The 21,516-nt window shown below is 56.3% G+C and overlaps 2 protein-coding genes across 6 annotated transcripts in view; one reads left to right on the top strand and one right to left on the bottom strand.

Annotated features, from left to right (window-relative positions):
- Positions 1–419, bottom strand: part of CCDC40 (coiled-coil domain containing 40) — a 54,986-nt gene extending 54,567 nt beyond the window's left edge. Inside the window, exon 1 of the mRNA XM_034641410.1 lies at positions 371–419. The gene's annotated coding sequence lies outside the window, so the exon portion shown is untranslated. The remainder of the gene's footprint in view (positions 1–370) is intronic.
- Positions 420–5,412: 4,993 nt separating this feature from the next.
- The window catches only part of TBC1D16 (TBC1 domain family member 16), a 69,634-nt gene continuing 53,530 nt past the window's right edge, over positions 5,413–21,516 (top strand). For all 5 annotated transcript variants that reach the window (XM_034640658.1, XM_019802356.2, XM_019802353.2 and 2 more), the window contains exons 1-3: positions 5,413–5,435; positions 12,941–13,179; positions 15,789–16,377. In XM_034640658.1, coding sequence (XP_034496549.1) covers positions 13,002–13,179; positions 15,789–16,377 — 767 coding nt within the window. In that variant the 5' untranslated portion in view covers positions 5,413–5,435; positions 12,941–13,001. The remainder of the gene's footprint in view (positions 5,436–12,940; positions 13,180–15,788; positions 16,378–21,516) is intronic.

Genomic DNA, 21,516 nt, shown 5'->3' with positions numbered 1-21,516 from the left:
CCCCGGGCCGAGAGTGGACCTAATTCGGGGAGACTCCGTCCCCGCCTGTGTGGAGCCATGGACCGGAGAACTTGCGGTCTTTGTCTGGCTGGATCGTCAGAGCACGCGAGGGAGAACTTGGAGGGGGCCGCCGTTTGCAGACACAGCCCCCCGAAGTGTGCTGCCCGGCCAACCGCGCGCGCGCTCTCAGCGGTGCTGGGCCTCAGGGTTGGTGGTCTGGCTTTAAGAACCGCATGTCAGGAAACTCACTTCCTTTAGGCCCTTCCCCCTTGTTCTTTGCTTAAAAAAGGAAAGAAAGGGAGGAAGAAAAAAGAGTAGAAAAAAGGAGAAAGAACAAAAAAATAGGCAATTTAAGATTGCTAAATATAACCTCAGGAACCCTGGCAGAAGCCGGTGAATCTTGAAATCCTGTTATTCCCACACTCGGAAGTTGGTGTCATACGTTGGCCACAATCTAGTTCAGATTCTATTGGGAGATGGAAAACGACATGATATGTTCTTGCTCCCCTACTCTGAAGTTTGTTTTCCTGCCCCACCAAGTTCCTAGGAGAAGCTAGGCTGGTCTCCCCCTATCCCTCCCATCCCCCCCCTCCCCCACACTGGTCTTACTGATCTTTCTTTACCATTGGAAGGCCCCAGTTCTTGTATCTGGAAGGAAGCGAGACACGGTTCTCCAAAACAGCCGTGTGAGGAAGCCTTTTATCAAGGGGTAGGTGAAGAAGGGCCAGATCCCAGAAGTCTGTTCCCAGTCTGCCATCGATTGATTAGAGAACTTTTAAAAATCTGTGTTGTGAGGTTTAGAAATTCCCTGGTAGAAATATTAACATTAATTGATTAGTGACTACTGAAGGCTTTGAAGAACCGTGAGAACTTTTGCAAAGAAAGGGTATTGAAGGAGGGTTGCCTTGCCGTCGGAACTGGGGAATTCGGGAACAGCCGCCCATTGTTGGGACTGGGGGGCAAGTGTGTGCTGAACGCGGTTACGTTTTCTGTGGCACTTGTTGGCTTATGGAGTGTTGATGGTGAGCAGAATCTCAGAAGATGGCTGAAGAAAGTTCTTACCAGTGGAATTTTAAAATTCTCCAGGGATGACGGTTACTCTGTACCTACTTTCTGATTATTATGCATGAATTCACTTAACCCTAAAATCAAGCCCATAAAGTCAGGACTGAAGTTTTCCCCATTTTACAGATGGGCACCCTGAGCCGTAGAGAAGTAAATTCCCCCAAGTTCATGCACCTAGGACGGAACTGGAGTTCTCAGGCTCCAGCCCCAGAAACGGCTGTGCCCACTGCCTCCTACCTTGTAAGGGGGTGCCTGCCATTCACATGCACCACTCTTCCTGACCCCTCTCCTTGCAGACAAGATAACATGCCTGATGACTCTTAAAAAAGTAAGGGAGTGGGGACTAATCCCATGTCACCACCGGCTGCTAATATCCGTTCTCTTTCGTCCAGAACGAGCCTCCCGGGCCTCGTATAAAGGCATTTGAGAAGGTAGCCACTGGGTTTCTGGAGCCTACCTGCTTGCACACGGCTCTCTGCCCTGGTTTGGGGTGGCTCCGTGCAGTGGTTAAAAACGTGGCCCCCAAAATAAACTGCCGGGTTCAAATCCCAACCCTGGTACATAGCACGGACCTTGTTCCTCTGTGCCTTAGCTTCTCCGTCTGTACAGTGAAGACCAGCCTACCTCCCTCAAAGGCAACGATCATCCGAAGTGCCTAGTACCTGGCATGTACCAAGCGGTTTAGTTTTTAAAAAATTTTTTATGACCGTCATTGGGATTTTTCACATTTAGCAAATTGGTAAAAACATTTTGATTTTGTTCCTTAATTCCTCGTGAGTGTGGTCCTCCGGCGGGCGGCTGATCGGGGCGGCAGTGGAATTCGCTATTCAGGTAGTACTGACACTCTTCGCTTTGTGAATTTTCAGGATGCTGGGTCCTCGAGGCTGTTCCCAGGGCCGGGGTGGCCAGGTTGTCTGGCAACACAAATCTCAAGTAGAAATTTGTCCACTGCCCCCTCCTCCCCCCGTGAGGGACCCCGACTTTTTCACGGGCCTGAATCTTCTCTCATGTAAGATTCGCCACATAGTTTCATGCCGTGGGACAGCGCGGGGAGGACAGTGTGGGGAGGACAGTGTGGGGAGGACAGCGTGGGGAGGACAGTGCAGGGAGGACAGTGTGGGGAGGACAGCGCGGGGAGGACAGCGCGGGGAGGACAGCGTGGGGAGGACAGCGTGGGGAGGACAGCGCGGGGAGGACAGCGCGGGGAGGACGGGCTTGCAGCTGTACAGCGAAGCAGGTGTAGCAGCTGGGGCCCGGGTGGGTTTTACTGATGTACGTTGTATTTGTACAATACGTAGGAACTGAGCCCCATGCACAGTCTGCAGTTCTCCCCACCCCCCAAATTCAGGGCAATAGTCTAGGAGATCTTTTTCCTCTCACTTCAGTGGTGGTGCTGTGTGTGTTTTAAAGGTTTTTATGTATTTATTCATGAGAGACAGAGAGAGAGAGGCAAAGAGAGAAGCAGACTTCCCGCCAAGCAGGGAGCCCGACGCCGGACTTGATCCCAGCACCCCGGGATCGTGACCTGAGCCGAAGGCAGACGCTTCACTGACGGAGCCGCCCAGGCGCCTGGTGGTGGGGTTTCTGCTGTTGACCACCTGTGCGTCCTTCGGCACTGGGTCTTGAGTCTCTACTCAATCTATTGTGATGAGCTGTCTAGTGATACTCGATCCAAAGCGTGTCTTTTACTGTGTCTTCTGAACTAACGTAGCCATCCTCAGGGAGGGGCAAGGTCTGGCCACTTGAAGAGTAGGCGTGACGCTCCCAAAGTGTCATCCTGCCGGGACGGCAAGGCCTTCTCTCGCCGAGCCAAGCCTCGGGTGGCCCATCTGTCCAGGTGCTTAAAGTTGATGTGTGTGACGAGCCACCCATAAGGACCCCTGTCTGCAGGTACACAGGTGTGACTGTGTCTTTTCCCTGCTCTTTCGGGATTGGCCACTGTAGAAACCCCGTAACAGGCGTGCAGCCCGAGCCCGTGTCTGCACCAGCCTGCACGCTTTGTGTGATGTGCTGGTTTGCCACGATGAGTGGCCCTCAATTCAATGGTCTGATTAATTGGTTATTATGTTCTCTGTCTGTCTGGAATTGGGGCAAAGGGCATACTTAACAGATGTCGTTTTACATTCTTTCACTTTTCAATTTCAGTAACTAAAAGCCTTTCCCCTGAGCAAGATCAACTGTGTTGCTTTTCAGGGATACTGTCAGTATCCCCCCCACTCCCGAACCCCCAGGTGATTTTTGTTTTGTGGTGCGTTAGCTTCTCCTTTTCCACAGACAGAGAACCTCAGCTCTCCGTATTAAAGTTTACAGGGACGATACATAAGTCAGGGGCAGCGAACCCACTGTTGGGTCGGTTGGTGGCTTCCAGGATGGATTTGCACGTTTCCTTGCTTTTTGGGTCCAGTCCTTCCTTGTTCCTCAATCCTGGCTCAGCTCTAAGATCCGCCTCATCTCCCAGGTCCTACTTCCTCGGCTCTTTGGGGAGAGAATAGTGTTTTGTGTTTGCTGTCGGGGGGCACGGACAGCAGATGGTGTCCCGCTCGAGGGGCAGAGGCCTTGGGGTTTTCCAGGGACTAGGTGATAATCAAAGTGACAGCTGGACAGCCGAAAGAGGGAAGTCACAGCGAAGCTGGCCACCAACTCGCCCGCATGTTTCTGTGACTGTTTTGTCCTTATGGCCTCTCAAACGTCCTTTCCCGGTGGCCGTTGGTCCAAGCCTCTACACCCAGCTTGTGCCCTACACTTTGTTCTTGCATTTTAAATACAAGTTGATCGTCTTGTCCTCCCTTTTATGCAGAGGCCCTGCCTACAGCGACCCTATTTTTGGGTGACAGTCTTCTCCATGGGCATACTGAATGTGATGTATGTGCGGGAAGACCTTTCCCGTCTACAATAATCCCATAACGCCAAGGGAAGCCACGCACAGAGGACGGGTCGTGTCAGTGCATAGGTGTCTTGTCTGCACAATGAGCCTTGAAGGACCAAACTTCCCCAAATCGTGTACCCCAAGGATCGGGTTCCTGAGCCAGTCTACCTGCAGGGCTTCGATCGCCCTTCGAACTGCAAGGCTGGGCCTTCCCGGAAGGACCGCGGTGCATGCGTGGTTCTGAGAAGGTAGAGAGAGCCAGGGTCTCCTCTGAGCAGCAGATGTGTGGGAGGAAAATGATCCTTGTTTTTGTGTGTCTGGCTCCTGTTTAAATAGCGTCTCCTGTTCCGTGCTCTGTGTTGATCCGGCTTGGAGAGCAAAGCAGGGGAACCAGTTTCTGCCAGCCACATGGCAGGTGGCCGGAGCCCCAGGCTTTCTGCTCCTGAGCAGTCTGCCAGTGATGAGGCCAGGGGGACAATCACCTGTGGGCTTCGTCCCACCACACGTTCCCTAACGTGTCCAGTGACCCTCCACTCCCTACCTGCCTCCCCCTGCTGCAGTGAGCGGCTGTCAGGGTGGCTGTGGGCTCCAGCCTCCAGTCCACAGGATCCAGCAGTCCTGGGACACGCCAGGACCGCATTTGCCCTGCCGACAGCTGCGTCCCAGCCCCCGAGGCAGGTGGGCCCAAGGCAGGTGCACGGCACAGAGCAGCGAACAGGAAAAGTCAAGCTCCTGCCTCTTAGAGTGGCTCCAGGCTGCCCCATTTCTTTGCTCTTCCTAGGAAGATTCCGGAAGAGAACTTTGTACCTTTGCTCCTATTTGTTTTTCTTTTGGCAATTGATGGGGCCCTTTATACCAGGACAGGAAACCAAGGCTCTGGGCAGAGGAAGCCGCTAAGGGCCGGCCCTGGCATGAGTGTGCACTTTCCTCTGACCCGTCTTGCTTCTCCCACGGGGACACACACGGGCGCGTGTCCTCCTCTCTCCTGGCTCTAGGCCCGGGTCCCAATCATATTGCCTAAAGGGTGGTCACTCTGCCTGGGAATTTGACAGTCAGTGGCTGAGTTAGAAATCTGTCCTTTCCAGGGTCTCTGCCATGGTGTGGTCAGCAGCAGAATGGTCCCCAAAGATGTCCATGTCTGAATCCTGGGATCCTGGGACTCGGTTAGGTTATGTGGCATTAAGGCTGCTCATCGGCCGCCCTGGAGACAGACAGATTGTCCTGGATTATCCAGTGGGAGCAGTGTCATCCCAGGGTCCTTAAAAGCAGAAGAAGGGGGCAGAGAGTCAGCGTCAGGGCCACGTGATGGGGGGAGGACCTGAATGGCTAGCAGCGGCTTTGAGGGTGGAGGAAGGGCCACGAGCCAAGGGCTGCAGGTGGATTCTAGAGGCTGGAAAAGGCAGGAAAACAGATTCTCCCCGGAGGCGGCAGAAGGAACGCAGCTCGGCCGACACCTTGGTTTGGGCCCGGTGAGCCCCGTGTTGGAGCCCTGGCATCCAGAGCTGTGAGCTGATTTATTTGTGTTGTTTCAGCTGCGGAATGTGTGGTGGTTTGTTACAGAAGCCACGGGAAACCAACACACGTGGGAGGGAAGTGCTTTCTGAAGGACAGGGGCGGCTTGTGTCTTTTCTAAAGGGAGTCATTTCTTAATCCGTGTTTTGCTCATTTCTGGCTTTTCAGTGACTTAGGCTCTGTCTCTGCCCAGGACCACTTTTCCTCAGGTATAAGTCACCGGCGCCTGGGGAACGAATTTTGGGTAATGGATGTGTCCGCTTCACCCCTGTAAATATTAGAGGAGAGCCCCGGGGTGTCTAGGAGCGAGTGCAGTCGGTGGAGGTGGGCCGCCGCCCCCCCGGCCACGACCCAGCAGCAGTCAGTTCCAAACAGGGCTGTGAAATAAACACCTGCCCCCTTCCCGGCTCCCCACCCTCCAGCCACCCCCAAACCCCTCTCCTGCATCCTGTTTCCCTCCCCTGCAGGCCGCAGGTGGCCGAGAACCCGCAGTTCTCAAAGGTGCTGGAGGAGCCGCGGGGAGCAGGGAGGCCCTTCTGCAGAGGGAGCTCCGGTTCTGAGCATGTGTGTGTTTGGAGGGGAGGCCAAGCTGTTCTGTCCTTTCGAATGACGCAATAGCCTATTTGCAAAAACCTGGCCCAACCTAGCGGTCGCAACGACTCCAAGCAGCCCGGAGCTTGTAGATGGCTACACGCCAGTACTGGTGTTTTCACTTTATACCTTTTAAAATCTTTACTTTTTTTTTTTATTTTTGCACCCAAACGGATGCTCATTCTAGATCTTGGCTTGACTCCATCTCTGGCTCCTTGTGCCGACTGCCAGGCTGGCACTGCTGTCCTTTCCGTCAGCAAAAGCAAAGCATGTGGAACTTTATCGAAGGTGGCACTCTGGTAGCACGTCAGTCACGAGGGGCACTTTTCACAGGTGTCCTGGACACAGCTTATCATCTAAAATCCACAAGACTGACGTGGGCATAATCGTTTTAAAGGAGAAATATTAAAGGAACGCATTGGAGGAAAATGACGTTTTTATTGTCATCAAGGATCTACCTTGACCTGCCTCTCTACCCACCTTCCTCTCTCGGGATCTGGGGAGAGGCTCTGGAATATTGGTACAATGTGCTCTGAGTATCTCGGCTGCTATTTTGATTCCAATTAACTTCGAGAACTTGCTAGGGGAAGTCGGAGCTGTTCCTGGCTGCAGGCTCCTCTCGACTCCCTTTCAAGCGCTAGCTGATTCTGTGCGTCTTAGGGTCTCTGCTGACAGCATTTAAAGGTTGTGCTGGTTGTGCCCCTCCCCCCAACTCTGTCCGAGGTATGAGAATAAGTCGTCCACCCTGAGAAAGACCCCAGACCCACCGAACGGGACCTGATGTTGTCCTTGCTCAGAGTTCTGTACCCAGGAAGGCTTTCTGGAACACAGCTTTCTGGCCTACCAGGAGGGGTGGTTCTCATTGCTCCTCTTGCCCCCATGTGACACCAGGTCCCTAAGGTCATGGGCCTAAACTGCTTTGCAGGTTGTGAGCGAGAAGCATTCGAGGTCGTGCATCTTGCAGACTCAAGGACACTAGGAAGATTCCCGTCAGGGTGTGCAGTCCTCGCCAGGCCCTGGCATCGCTATTGGCAGTGGCCCTCGGCCTGGACACCAGAGCTCCCTTTGTCACCCTGCTGTCCCTCATCCTCCCTCTGGCTCCCTGCCTGTCCCCTGCCTCCATCTGCCTGAGTCCACTCGGCCTGGATTCTTTGGGTGCATGCACTCTGGTCTCCACCCTCTTTTTTATTTATTTATTTATTTTTTAAGATTTTATTTATTTATTCGACAGAGATAGAGACAGCCAGAGAGAGAGGGAACACAAGCAGGGGGAGTGGGAGAGGAAGAAGCAGGCTCATAGCAGAGGAGCCTGATGTGGGGCTCGATCCCATAACGCCGGGATCACACCCTGAGTCGAAAGCAGACGCTTAACCGCTGTGCCACCCAGGCGCCCCCCCTTTTTCTAAATTAATTTCTATTTTTTAGAGGGTTTTAGGTTTACATTAAAAAGAGCAGCAAGTGCAGAATGTGTGCACACCCCTCGCCAGGTCCGCCGCTGTTACTATTTTTCATCACTGTAAAGGATACACAGCGTGGTTCCCACTCGGGCCATTTTGAAGTGCGCGGTTCCGTGGCATTGGGGGCGTCCACATCCTTGTGCTGCAGGTTCTCGTACAGCCTGGGGACTTCTGCAGCCTCTTTACCCTGCTCTGCTCCTCCCACCCAGCTTCCCCTGTGCTGCCTGCCCGGCCCCTTCCCTGCGGCCCCTTCCCCTCCTGCCAGCTGCTGCCAGCCCTGCAGGTGACAGCCTCCCTCCCTCCCCCTCTCCCTGTTTCACCTCGGCACTGCTCCGTGCCACGATGTTGCCTCTCCCTGGACCTGTGCCCCATTCTGGACACCCGGTCTATCTCCAAATTTCCTCTTTTTTTTTTTTAAGATTTTATTTATTTATTTGACACAGAGAGAGAAAGTAGGCAGAGTAGCGGAGGCAGAAGGAGAAACAGACTCTCTGCTGAGCAGGGAGCCCGATGTGGGGCTCGATCCCAGAACCCTGGGATCATGACCTGAGCCGAAGGCAGACGCTCCACCGACTGAGCCATGCAGACACCCCCAAATTTCCTCTTTTTAAAGGACACCAGCCACATTGGATTTGGGCCGCCCTAATGGCCTAATTCCAATTTAATCACCTCTTTAGCGACCCGTCTCTGAATACAGCCACATTCTGAGGTGCTGGGGGTTTGAGCTTCAACATGGGATTTGGGGGGTGTGGGGAAGACATACACTTTGACTCATTAACACGTGGAAAAATACAGTTATGATACGACTGAAAGCAAGACCCACGGTCATCCCAGCGGGGAGTCTCGGCTTTTTTTAAGATAGGCACAGGAGATAGGAGAAAACACAAATGGTTTCGGATCCTGCGATTTAGGGAGCTTGTGTTCTTCTTTGTACTTCTCTGAGCTTGTTGCCTCATTTACACACACACACACACACACACACACACGCACACACAAAAGCATTCAAAAATAGGTCAAGGACTGTCTGCGGTGCAGCGTGACAGAGAGCAGAGGTCGGGAACCAGGTTTCATTTCAACGAAGTCGGCTCACACTTAGAGAGTAAGTGGGAAGTGTCTGAAGAGTGAATATTTGGGGGGGGGTGTTTGATGGATACCCCCAGAGCATGGCCTTCTGCAGGACACTCTGGGCCAGGGCTGGGGGGACTGTCCCCCGCCCACCCAGGTGGCGGGGGTGGGGTGGGAGCCAAACTCTGAGCACAGAGGGCAAAGGTCTAAGGAGCCAAGTTTTTAGGTTCACTGAATGACCTGAATGCTGGGAACCCGTCTTCTCATTTGCAAAACCTCGCTTTTAAAAGGACGCATCCGCCAGAGCCCCTGTGACACAGAGCATCCGATCCGCGTCGGGCATGTGCAAAAATGCTGGATTGCGAGCGCTTGTGTTCTGGGGTCCCCTTCAAATCTTCCAGCACATTCTTTTGATTATCCTCCACGGTGGCAAACGTCTTCACGGAAAGACGGTTTGGTTTTTAGAATCAGCTGGGAGTTGTTTGCAGCCCAGCCTGGCGGTTAGAAGGATTAACTAAGGAACAGCATGAGAGGCCCCGCAGGAGGTGAGGCTCCAGCCTCGCCCACATGGAGGCCACGAGCCCCTGCCATGTGGCTGGTCCCAGCTGAGGGGCACTCAATGCAAAACAGACACCGACTCTAGAGGCGGGGGGCGGGGGGAGGCGCGAGGTGCGGAAAGCAGCGTCAGTAATTGTTCTCATATTGATGACATGCCGAAATGATGCTGTCTGGGAAAGAACGAGCGAAATCAAAGTATGTTACCAAAATGAATCTTCCTCATTTCGGTTTACTTTTAGAAAAATGTGGCTAGTGGGAGGTTTGGGATTGCGTCTGTGGTCGAATTACATTTCTACTGGGCAGCGCTGGTCTAGGAAGAAGAGACTCGTTTTCTTGTATGGCTCATTAAGGGACCTTGTCATTCTGGAATGATTCCTGAATCCTAAAAATATTCTGGACAACAGAATCATCATTAGAATAACAATATCGCTTTTCTAGACGATTAGTTGGACAGACAACATGATATGTAGGGGCCGTGTGATTTTTTTTAAAGGATTTCGTACTGAGGTTGTCAGGTGCTCTGGGGTGCCTTGAAATTCAACCAGTGGGGGAGACAGGGGGTGGACACCCTCTCAATCTGGAGAGGCCAGGAAGGCTTCCCAGAGAGGCTGGCCTGGAGGGAGGTTGGGTAGAGAGGGGTCAAGTATCCAGAACATGGTCGGAGCCAGGGGTCAGCTCTTTGCAGCCCAGGAGCCAAATCGAGCTTTCTGCTTGTTTTCTAGTCTTCAAGCTAAGGATGGATTTTTTATTTTTAAATGGTTGAAAAAAAATTGAAAGGAGAATTTTTTGTGACACGTGGAGACTTGTGAGATTGAGATGAGAGTGTCTGTTAATCACTGGGTCACAGACAGTCCTACTGGTGACAGTTGGCGGCGGCTTACACACTGCGGGACCGGGTGCCGTGGAGCCGGACGATTACTCTCTGGTCCTCAGAACCAGCTTGTCATGCCCTCCCCGGGCCGAGGGATCATTGAATGTGTTGACATGGGAGAAGCCTGCGAGCCATAGGCTGGGGAGAGCTGGTGGTTTCGGGGCCCTGGATGCAGCCAAGAGCAGAGGGACGCCCTTGGCTTGTGGCTAAGGAGGTGAGGGTCCCAGAACCGTGGTCTTCAAGGTAATGCCAATACTCGGAATCTCAGTGAGTTGGGAGAAGGGAGCGATGGGTCTTTCTAGGTAAAGCTGCAGACAAGGGAAGGGTGATTTCAGGCTGGCAGGAAGCGGTTAGAAGAATCTTGTGCTAGGGGCTCCTGGGTGGCACAGCGGTTGGGCGTCTGCCTTCAGCTCAGGGCGTGATCCCGGCGTTCTGGGATCGAGCCCCGCGTCAGGCTCCTCCGCTGTGAGCCTGCTTCTTCCTCTCCCACTCCCCCTGCTTGTGTTCCCTCTCTCGCTGGCTGTCTCTGTCTCTGTCAAATAAATAAATAAAATCTTTAAAAAAAAAAAGAATCTTGTGCTTGGGAGAGTTAGTGCCCTTTAGGGGGAGACCTGAGGACAGAGTTGGGAGCACAGGACGGGCCCTCAGAGGGCCAGGGGGACTGGGAATCCCGCATGGAGCCCCCTGGCCTCGAGACAGTGAAGGACACACTGAGCCCCGGCCCTCCGTCCCATGAACCCGTGCAAACCCTTGAGCAGGAAGAGCCCCACTCGGAACATCCCATGCCAGCTCTCGATTTGGGGGAAAGCGTACAAAACGCAGAAAGTTCAAAGAACAATGTAATATACCCGGTTGATGGTTCAAAAAATTGTTTTATTGGGGCGCCTGGGTGGCTCAGTTGTTGGGCGTCTGCCTTCGGCTCAGGGCGTAATCCCGGGGTCCTGGGATCGAGCCCCGCATCGGGCTCCCTGCTCCCCTGGGAGCCTGCCTCTTCCTCTCCCACTTCCGCCTGCTTATGTTCCCTCTCTTGCTGCCTCTCTCTCTGTCAAATAAATAAATAAAATCTTTTTTAAAATTTGTTTTATTGTGGTAAAGTAGACGTGATATGAAAATGTACCTCTTAGTAAATGCAAGGTCAGTGGCAAGAAATACATTCACACTGTTGCGGGACCATCACCACCATCCGTGTCCAGAACGTTGTCATTGTCCCAGACTGAAACTCTGGCCCCCAAAACACTAATGCCCCGTCCCCTCCCCCAGCCCCTGGCACCCCCCCCCATCCTACCTTCTCTCTATGAATCTGACGACTCCAGGGGCCTCGTGTACGTGGAATCCTATACTATTCGTCCTTTTGTGTCAGCTGACTCTCCTGAGCAGTGTCCTCAAGGTCCACCCACGTGGCCCGCATCAGGATGTCCTTCCTTCTTAAGGCTGAATAATATTCCGTTGTGTGGCTGGACCACATTTAGTTCATCCAACCATCCGTCGATGACTTTATCATATTGGCTTCCTGCCTTTTTTCTTCTTTCAAAGAGGGGAAGGTGAAGCCCTCTGTAGACGCCCCCGGCCCTGAGGCCGGCCGGCACCCTGCCCGGCGAGGTCTGAGTCTCAGGCATGCACTGTCTCTGGCCGAGGGCAGCGAGGCTCTGCGCGCACGTCTTCACCTATGCGGCGAGCTCGCACCGGTGGCTCATTCCACATGCGACTCTGTTTGGTGGTTTGCGTTCGGGGGCTCGACCGGTGGGAAGCATCTGGTTGGTTCACAGAGCATGTGATGTTGATTTTGGGCTTTTGGCTCAAATAAAAATTGCTTTCGGCCCGTCTGCTGGGTGTTGGGCTTTCGTTTAGACTGAGAATTTGTCCTTTTTATCAGCTCTTCCGTTCACTCTTCTGTGAATCGCCATTCTGCTCCTTTTGGTGAACCTCTAGGAGTCCTGTAGGTATGCTGCATTGAATCCTTCTGTTTCTTGTTTATTTTTTAATTTTTATTTATTTATTTTTTAAGTTTTTATTTATTTAAGTAATCTCAACACCCCACACAGGGCTCGAACTCACGACCCCGAGATTGGAAGTCACACGCTCCTCCCACTGAGCCGGCCAGGCGCCCCTCTCGTTTATTTTCTTAAAGAATGAGTTGTGGACGGGGCGCCTGGGTGGCACAGCGGTTAAGCGTCTGCCTTCGGCTCAGGGCGTGATCCCGGCGTTGTGGGATCGAGCCCCACATCAGGCTCCTCTGCTATGAGCCTGCTTCTTCCTCTCCCACTCCCCCTGCTTGTGTTCCCTCTCTCGCTGGCTGTCTCTATCTCTGTCGAATAAATAAATAAAATCTTTAAAAAAAAAAAAAAAAAAAAAAAAAAAGAATGAGTTGTGGATGAACTTGGGTCGTTCAAATACTGCTTGTGACACTCTTCCCAGCTGAGATGATCGGTCGTGGGTCGGGACATCAGGCCGGGCCTGGGGCTGCCAGGGTGTGGGAGACGGAGGAGGCCAGGAAGGACGGGATGGAGGAAGGAGCACGGGCCCTGGGAAGCACGGCGGAGGGGTGAGAAGTTCAGGAAGGGAGGCCTTGTTGGCACACAGGGTAAAAAACTGAGCAAAGAGAAGTCTGGAAGTTTTATGAGATCGCCGTGGGAGAGCAGAGCCCCTGTGACGGGTGGTTTGGCCCCCAGGGGACATTCGCCATGCCTGGAGACATTTCTAGTTGTCGTAGTGGGAAGGGCGCTGCTGGTGGCATGCAGTGGGTGGAGACCAGGGTCGCCTCCAGCACTGGGAACGACCCGGCCCCAGACGTCCATGATGCCACGTGGCCTTGTGCTAGCAGGACCCGTCGCTGTAGCTCCTGAACCACCATCCATCTCAAGCTTACTGCTGTGAGGCAGGACGCAGCGCCAAGGACACCTGTCCCAAGCCCCTGACCTTGGCCTGACGCCCCTCCTCTGTGTCTTTCTCCCCCAGCCACGTCTGGACGAGCCCCGCCTGGGCGAAGCGTGCGGAGGATGGAAACACTCCCCCGGCAATGTCTCTGGGCCGTCTCCTTCGCCGGGCCTCCTCCAAAGCCTCAGACCTCCTGACCCTCACCCCAGGCGGCGGTGGCGGGCCCCCCTCCGTCCTGGATGGGGAGATCATCTACTCCAAGAACAATGTCTGCGTGCACCCCCCAGAGGGGCTGCAGGGGCTGGGGGAGCACCATCCAGGTGAGCCAGGAGCTGGGCGGGCCTGGGCGGAGGGACCCACTTCTCTTTCTAAAGTAACCAAGCCCCAGCTTCGGAAAGCTTTTGTGTCTCTTCTCCATTTGTCCTAATTTCCCCATCCTCGAAGGGGCTGGTGACCTTTAACTTACACACGTGGGGTGGGACAGTTGAAGGGGAATCGGCCTCAGAGGAGGACGTTAGGTCACGCCAGGGCTGCTGGGAACAGGGAGCCTGCAGGCAGGGAAGCGCACAGCCGTCCTCTGTGGGTGCTGGCCAGTACCCCAGGCCCCCTCCAGTGGCAGGAGCACACCCCGCAGGCTAGGCCTGGCGGCTGCTTCCCTTCCCACAGCCCAGAAGGCTGCGATGAGAACCAGGTGGACTGTGGGACAGGCGTGGGAATCTGGAGACGTGGAAGTCATCAGTCCTGTGTCCTTCTGTCCTCTAATCCCACTGGAGCAGGAAACTCTCCGCAGGGGTCTGCAGGGACCGGGACACCCCAGCACCAGGGCCTGCCTGCGCCTGGGGTGGGATACTTCCCCGTGGTGACAGCGGCTTTGCTCTCTTGAGCCGAGTCACAAAGACTATATCTCTTTCCAGGGCTCAGGCTGTATCCTGAGCCCTGCGGCGGTGGCCGGCTGCCCTGTGCACGGCGGGGCTGAGGGTCACAGCACAGAGCAAAACATGTGCTTCTCTTCTGGGACGGGTACCGGACCATGGCTGTGCTCGGCCGGCCGCAGATCCGAGACTGTTAGATCTGGTCGTAGCCGCCGGGCACTGACTTCCCTCAGCCCCGCTGCCCCCCACCATGGAAGGGACAAAATGATGGGTTAGTGATACCCAAGCCTGTGTGGTCCTTTGTCGTTTGTGCAAACGACTTGCAACAAACACATAGATCGCTTATTTTATTTGCATGTGAACGTTGTGAGAGTGCCCAGAGCCCTGAGCAGGCCTCGTTTTTGGGTGAGGAGCCTGGTGGTCAGAGAGGCTGGGCCACTCCCAGCGTTAGCCTGGGGTGGAGGTGGGGCAAGGGCAGGCTCTGGGCCCTTCTCATTCTTCCTGCAGCTTCCCCAGGCTGCTGGAGGACGCTCAGGGCCCCCGGGGCACCTGCAGCTGGCTGCCGCCTGTGGACTTGCCCACCCAGCGCACACGGAGGCCCCACACCACATGTCAGAACATCTAAAAGCTATAAATTACAATCAGGCCTGAGCACTTTGCGGTATGCAAATTATGTGTCAACAAAATACTGAATAAATTAATTAAAATACAAAAAGTTTAAAGACTCGATAAGTCTATCCTCACAGTCACCCAGATGGTCAGGTGCAGATCTGGAGTCATCGGCTCTACAGGTTCCAAAGCGGGAGAGCCGGCCTCCAGCCCAGCTCTTTCCTGCACTATGAGGGACCTCGGGCGTGCACATGTGGACACCCCAGCCCGTCCACAGCCCCCACAGATAGCTCAGGAGCAGGCCCTGGAAGCCCGCTCTGGGCTGTGTAGACAGGGAATCCAGGGTCCTGCGTCCCCCAGGAGTGCTCTAGAAGGGGTCACAGGCTCTGGGCGGCCCACGGCCGTGGACGCCTGACCATGGGACCAGCTCTGAGGATTCGAGGAGTCAGAGTTTCTGGGGCCGGGTCTGAGAGTGTTAGCTCTTCTGCTCTAAATCGGAAAGAACAGCACAGCCTTGGGGGAGCATCCTGGTGATGCTGTCATGGTGGAAGGCCAAGTGGGGGGTGGGGGCGGAGGCCTGGGGCTCCCTCCCCAGTCCCCGAGGCCCAGGAGCTGAGGGTGTGGAAACGCAAGGCGTCCCCTGCACTTTGCCAATATCACTGAGTGTCCCCACCTCTTCTGGAAATGGGAGCTCAGCTCAGGAGACACTGGTGCAGGTTCTCAGAGCCCCGAGGCATGTGAGGGCCCAGCTCCGCCCCCGGGGGCTTTCCAAAGCAGAGACCCGGAGGCCTGGGCACCTGGCATGATCGGCCCAGAAACCAGGACATCCTAATGTGGCAGGAAATACCGCCTTCCCCCCAGACTGAGCGTCCAGGGGCCCAGAGAGCCCACCTGCTGGCCGCCGCCTCAGAAGGGGACTGCTCTTCTCGGCCCCCATCCTCGCCTGGTGCCTGACATTGGGGACGGAGAGCTGCATTAAAGAAGACACACTGAGACCCGGCTGACCGGAAAACACCCCTCTTTGGATTTATTTTGTCTGAAATAGAAATAGAGCCCGCAGCCTCCGTTGCTCCCAGCCGTGGTGAAGCAGGGCTCCTGGGCCCCCGGGCTCGCTCAGACCGGGAGGCTGGCTGCGGGTGGGAAAGCTCCGGGGCCCCAGACTGTGGCTGGGGTGGGGCTCTGAGCTGGAGGAGGGCTCCCTGTGTGTGGAAAAGCAACGACAGACCACTGCCTGGGAGCCCGGTGCCCCCGAATCTGCTAAGTGCCCCCAGCTTTCACTCACCGCAAGCCTGACCGCGCCTCCGGACGTGCTGTGCTCGGGGCCAGGCTATGTGTGAAGCCGGCGCCTGCCCAGCCCCACGACCTGACCGACCAGGGCGTGGCCTCTACCAGAGGCCAGACAGAGGCACCAGGGTCCCTAACCTGCCTGTCCTCCTGACCCCCCCCAGGCTACCTGTGCTTGTACATGGAGAAGGATGAGCTGCTGGGGAGCACCCTCGTCCTCGCGTGGGTCCCCAACTCTCGTATCCAGAGGCAGGACGAGGAGGCGCTGCGGTACATCACCCCCGAGAGCTCCCCCGTGCGCAAGGCACCCTGCCCACGGGGCCGGCGTGCCCAGAGCTTGGGGACCCCCCACCAGCCCTCTCCTACGGAGCCCAGGCCTGCCCTGATCCCCAGAGACGAGGACACCCTGGTGGTGGCACAAAGTGTCCAGGACGCTGTGCACGTCAGCCCTTCCCCCCCTTCTGAGGAGGGGGAGAAGCCAGCCCAGGGCTTGGGGATGGCCCCACCACCAGCCCACAGCGACTCCGGGATCCTGTCGGCGGTCAGCTCGCAGGACGGGACCGAGGAGGGGCGGGAGCCACGGCCTGAGGCCAGCGAGGAGGAGGGCTCCCTGGAGCTGTCCGCGGACGGTGTGAGCAGGGACAGCTCCTTCGACTCGGATTCCGACGCTTTCTCTTCGCCTTTCTGCCTCTCACCCATCAGCGCGGCCCTTGTGGACAGCGGCAGCTCTGTGTTCCTGGACAGCGAGAGCGGGTGAGTCCTGAGTCTGACCCCCGAGGCCTGCCCCGGGGGCCTCGTGGCGGGGCAACCCCTGTGTTGGGCTCTGTTCCCTGAGTGCTGAAGACAGCCTGTGTCTCACCCTGCTGGGGTCCAGCTCTCTCCGTGCCGGGACCTTGGAACCTGTGTCCCGTCATTGATGCTGCCCAAGGCGATGGTGAAGGACACACAGTGCAGGGTTCCACCTTCTCTCCCCCTCCGTTCCCCTCGGTGGCCTCACTTAGGACAAGCCGTCCCTGCCAGCCCTGGGAATCCTGGTGTCCCCGTTCTTATCACTGGGGGGACAGTAGATTGTCGGCCATCCCACAGACCCCAGGCATGCTTGGAGACTCCTGGCTGGTAGCTTAAGTCTTATGGTGTTGCAGCCAAGCCAGGCACGTGACCCCAGCCCCTGGCCCCAGGGGAACCTTAGCCTTTCTGCCCAGACCCTCGAGCTATAAGAGGCTGGAGCACAGTCCTGGGGGGAGTGTCGGTGGCTTTCCCTCTATAGCCTGAGAGCCCAGGGGAACCAGATGCCTGGGCACAGCGGCAGCCTCGCTGGCTCCAGCTGCACAGGCAGGGGGCAGGTGGGGCAGGACATGCCTCGCCCTGGGGCGCACCTGACGGGGGAGGGTGTCACACCGTGTAGTGGACACCATGCGGCATCGTTAGGGGTCCGTGGGGCCTCACAGCGGTGGGCATGCACAAGGCTCGTGAACAGTGAGGCTTGCACTAACCCGGAGCGGCCAGGGCCTGCACAGGACAGGCCGCCCCGACTTCGGCAGCCCCTTCCTGTGCTCTGACCGTGGTCCTCACTCTCGTTAGATTTCTGGGTAGACAGTGGAGATCACGCTTCTAGCTGCGGAGGTATTCAGCCGGCACACGAACATTGAACTCGAGCCGTGAGCCAGGCGCGAGCCGGGGTGGATGGTCCACACGTTGCGTGGGCACCGGGTGTGTGCCACGGATCGTTTACGCTCCCGCTCACAACCACCCCAAGCCCTGTGAGGCGGGTCCTAACATCACCCCATACGCAGAAAGGGACAGCGAGGCTCAGAGAGGTTATTGAACTTGGCGGAGGTCACAAAGCCAGTCAGCGAGCGGAGCTGGATTTGACCCGGGCTGGCTCTGCCCCACCCCTGGAGCACATGAGGTCACACAGGACAGACGTAAGCCAGGGAGCAAAGGAGAAGGAATTTAAGATGGATTTGTCCCTGATTTTATTCCCCCAGTGAGATGTGGTCCGTTAGAGCCTGAGGGTGGACTGACTCCCTCTGTCTCAAGTATTGGAGACGCAAGTGAAGGGGGCGGTTGGCCGCACCCGAGGAGGCTCCCTGAGCTGGGTGGTGTTTCCCACCAGGGAACCAGGCTGGGAATGGAACCCAAGCCTGGCTTCCCACTGCAGGGCTTGGTCAGAGCTCCCCCTGGTGGTGCCACTGGCCAGCGCAGCGAGACCTGCAGGTGCCCAGCACCCCCACGGCCCAGGTGGAGGGAGAGGAACGTACCCAGCACCCCCAGGGCCCAGGTGGAGGGACAGATTCTGAGCTCCCATCCTTACTGTGACTCAGGTGTGCTGGGCCTGGCCTATGGTCTCATGGCTAAGATCTTAGTGGCAGAACCAGAACTAGGGCCTGGTGTAAGGAGCCATGTAGGGCCCCCAATCACGTAAGGAGCTTGGATTTGGGAATTAAGGAGACCTGGTTGGCATGAGCCTGGGAAAGTGCTGTGTCTTCTTAGAACTTCCGTCTCCTCATTCATGAGATGAGGACAGTAACATCCGTTGTACGGGGTTAGCTAGTGAATGCACTGTTGGCTTCCTCTTCCCCTCCGTCTGCCTTGCTCTATCCCAGCTGCTTGTGAGAATCTCCCAGGCAATTCCAGATGCTTCTAGAGCACTGATTCTCACCTGGGGCTGATTCTGCCCTAGGGGACATGTGGCAGTCTCAGGACAACTGATGATGGGGATGTGATTGGCATCTGGTGGGTGGGGGCCAGGGATGCTGCTGAACGCCCCACGCTCGCTGGGACAGCCCCCCATGATGGAGTGAGTCCGCCACGTGTCTTAGCGCCAAGGCTGAGAACCCTTCCCAGACAGACAGGGGCGCCCCAGAGTAGGGAAATTGTTTTGTTTTTCTAATTGTGGTAACATACACGTAACATTAAGATTTGCCGCCGTAGCCACTTAAAATCGTACAATTCCATGGCATGTAGTGCATTCAGTGTTGTACAACAGTGACCGCTGTCTAGTCCCCGAACTTTGTCCTCACCCCAAAAGGAAGCCCCATACCCACTATGCCGCCACTCCCCATGCGCCCTCCCCCAGCCCCGGCAACCACTCACCTACCTTCTGTCTCTGTGGGTTTGCCCGCTGTGGTGTCTCCTGTAAGTGGAATCGTGCCACATGTGGCTGTTTGTGTCTGGCTTTGACTGAGCACAGTGTCCCCGACGAAGCACGTGTCAGGACCTCCTGTTCGTGGCTGACTACCAGGCGGTTCTGATTGCAGCTGGACGCGAGAGCCCCAATCGGCGCCGCGTGCAGACTCCCGAGTGAAAGCTGGGGGGCGTCTCTCGGGTGCGGGGGTTCGGCGGCGGTGTTGGGAGGCCTTCGGTGGTAACGATTCCGGAGACTTGTTTGCTTTCCAGACCCCGGCCCCACCCAGTTCCGTGTGGGGTCATGTTTGCTTAGCGCTGCGTCACAGACCTCGGGCTGATCTCTGAGTGGGTGCAGAAGACCGTGGTATGGTCGGGGAGGGGCCTCACGCACACAGTCCCGGCAATTCCGGAACACCTGCTCTTCTGGCCCAAGCAGTCCGGTTAGGCTGAGGCTTTGTGCTGCGACAGGACAGAGACGGCCGGGAGCCCTCCCTGCCTCCTGGCGGGAGCCTGTTCTCAGCCGGGGGGGGCGGGGGGGTTGATGTACGTCCCAGAGAAGACCTGATGGGTGTTGCGTGGAGGCACACTGGTTCCCGGCCCAGCCGCGCATTGACAGGTTGCTGGGGCTTTAAAAAGCAGATGTGGGAAGGCGCTGGGGCAGACCCTGGAATCTGCATTTTTCACAGGCCATTTCAACAAGAGCCAGATTTGGGCACTGGGCCAGTCCCTGCAGTGCACGTTCGCTTGCTCCTTTACTCTCCGAGCCACCACACCGGAGACCGTGGAAGCAAGGGTGGTGCCCCTCCGCCCCCTCCCACCCCCGCAGAGCCCACCCAGTGATGGGGCTGGAAATCCTGCACTAAAGGGTCAGCTGTACTGGACCCTATAGACAGGCACCCCCCACCCGGCTGCAGGTGAGGTGCCTCTGGCAGCCTTGGAAACGCCTAATGCCCAGGTGGCAGCCAGACCAACTAAGCCAGAGCTGCTGGGAGCGGGGCCCAGGGGCTCCCAGCGTGCCGCCTGGTTGCCAGCCGTGGCTCTGAAGGGGACCGCAGGGAGAGAGGCGTGGTCCTGGTGCCTTGGACAGAGAGGGAGTCTGGGCGGAGGTCCAGAGTGCCGGCATTGGCTGGAGCAGACACCCCGCAGCCAGGCTTGGCTTTGAGGACTGGCATGTGCCCATAGCTGCTCCTGGAGCCAAGTCTCCTAATGTAACTGGGAACTGGGTCCCCGGGAGGGGTGCAGGCAGGCTGGCTCACGGGATCCCTCTAGTGGCGGAACCAAAGAACTACACGTGGAGGCAGACTGCGGGCCGGGGATGGGCGAGGAGGAGTAGCCCCCCACCCCGCCCTGCATCTGAGACTCCTTCCAACGTTTCGTTATGTGATGGCTAGTTCACAGAAGGGCAGTGGCCATTCGTGTGCTACCTGTGGGGCATAGCCAGGCAGGACCCTGTTCCTAGATGGCCAAGGCACCTGCTGTAGCCCCCGCCCTTGCCCCCCTCCCACTGCCCGGCTCCCAGCACAGTGATGGCCGGAAATCCTCTGCCAAATGACTGGTCAAAGCCCACTGGGGAATGGGTGGCAGAGGAGAGCTGCTGCTCTGGCCAAGGTCTGAGTCCTGGAGCAGGGCTGGGTTCCGTGGCTCCCTCAGCACTGTGCATTCCACAGCATCAGGAATTAGGGCTTGGGATTGGCATGCAGGTGAGCACAACCATCGGGCAAGGTCAGCAGCAAGGTCAGTAGCCAGCCCGTCATTCATCTGTCCTGGAAGCTGTCCGGTCTGGTCTGAAGGGCCGGTGGGTGAGCGTGTAATATAGTAAGACCCCCCTGTGGACTCCCCGGGTGGCCTGCCAATCGCCGCCACCCCAGGAAGTGCATCAGCCATGTGTGTGAAGGGCTGAACACAGCTCCTGTCTCCTACATCGAATGTCTTCTGAACGCATTCTAAGAAATAATCTGAGTTACAGAATAGAACACATTTGCGTGAAGGTGTTCATTACAGTACTTTTTATAATGGAGAAAAGAGGGAAAGAGTTTAAGTGTCCAGCAGCCGGGAAGGAGCTAGCTCAGCTCTGGTTCACCCCACCAGACAAGGGAGTTTTATCTGGGGTCAGTGAGCCCCTGAAATCGTAGGCCACTTTTTGTCTGTGTGCTCATGGGCACGCATTTTTCTGAGGAGTGGGCACCCCCTGATTTCTGCAAGTGTCTGCGACTCCTGAATGTTTAGGTCCTCAGTGCCACCAGAAGGAAGGACACGCGGTGTTCACAAAGGCTGAGCTGCCCCGTGGAGATTCACAGCGTCTCAGCAGCAAATCCCACGCACATTTTGGCTAAAGTCTATGAAAAGGCCCCTGAGCGCGGGTGAGGCCATCCAGAGCAGGGAGGCCCACGAGAACCTCGTGCCACGCTGGACAGACTCCAGCTCTGTGCCTCCGACGTCGTAGCCACTGGCCTCCTGCGCGCAGCTGGGGATCTCCGGAAATAGGGCCAGTGAGACGTTGGCACTGAATTTTAATTTTAGGTAACGTGGAGGGATCTAAATTTATTTATTTTTTAAAGATTTTATTTATTTATTTGACAGAGAGAGAGAGACAGCCAGTGAGAGAGGGAACACAAGCAGGGGGAGTGGGAGAGGAAGAAGCAGGCTCCCAGCGGAGGAGCCTGATGTAGGGCTCGATCCCAGGACCCCGAGATCACTCCCTGAGCCAAAGGCAGACGCTTAAGGACTGAACCACCCGGGCGCCCCGGGGATCTAAATTTAAAT

Source organism: Ailuropoda melanoleuca, chromosome 13 (assembly GCF_002007445.2).
Source record: "Ailuropoda melanoleuca isolate Jingjing chromosome 13, ASM200744v2, whole genome shotgun sequence".
Lineage (NCBI taxonomy): Eukaryota > Metazoa > Chordata > Mammalia > Carnivora > Ursidae > Ailuropoda > Ailuropoda melanoleuca.
The sequence above is the reverse complement of the archived record's forward strand: the minus strand, read 5'-3'. Positions and strand labels throughout refer to the sequence as shown.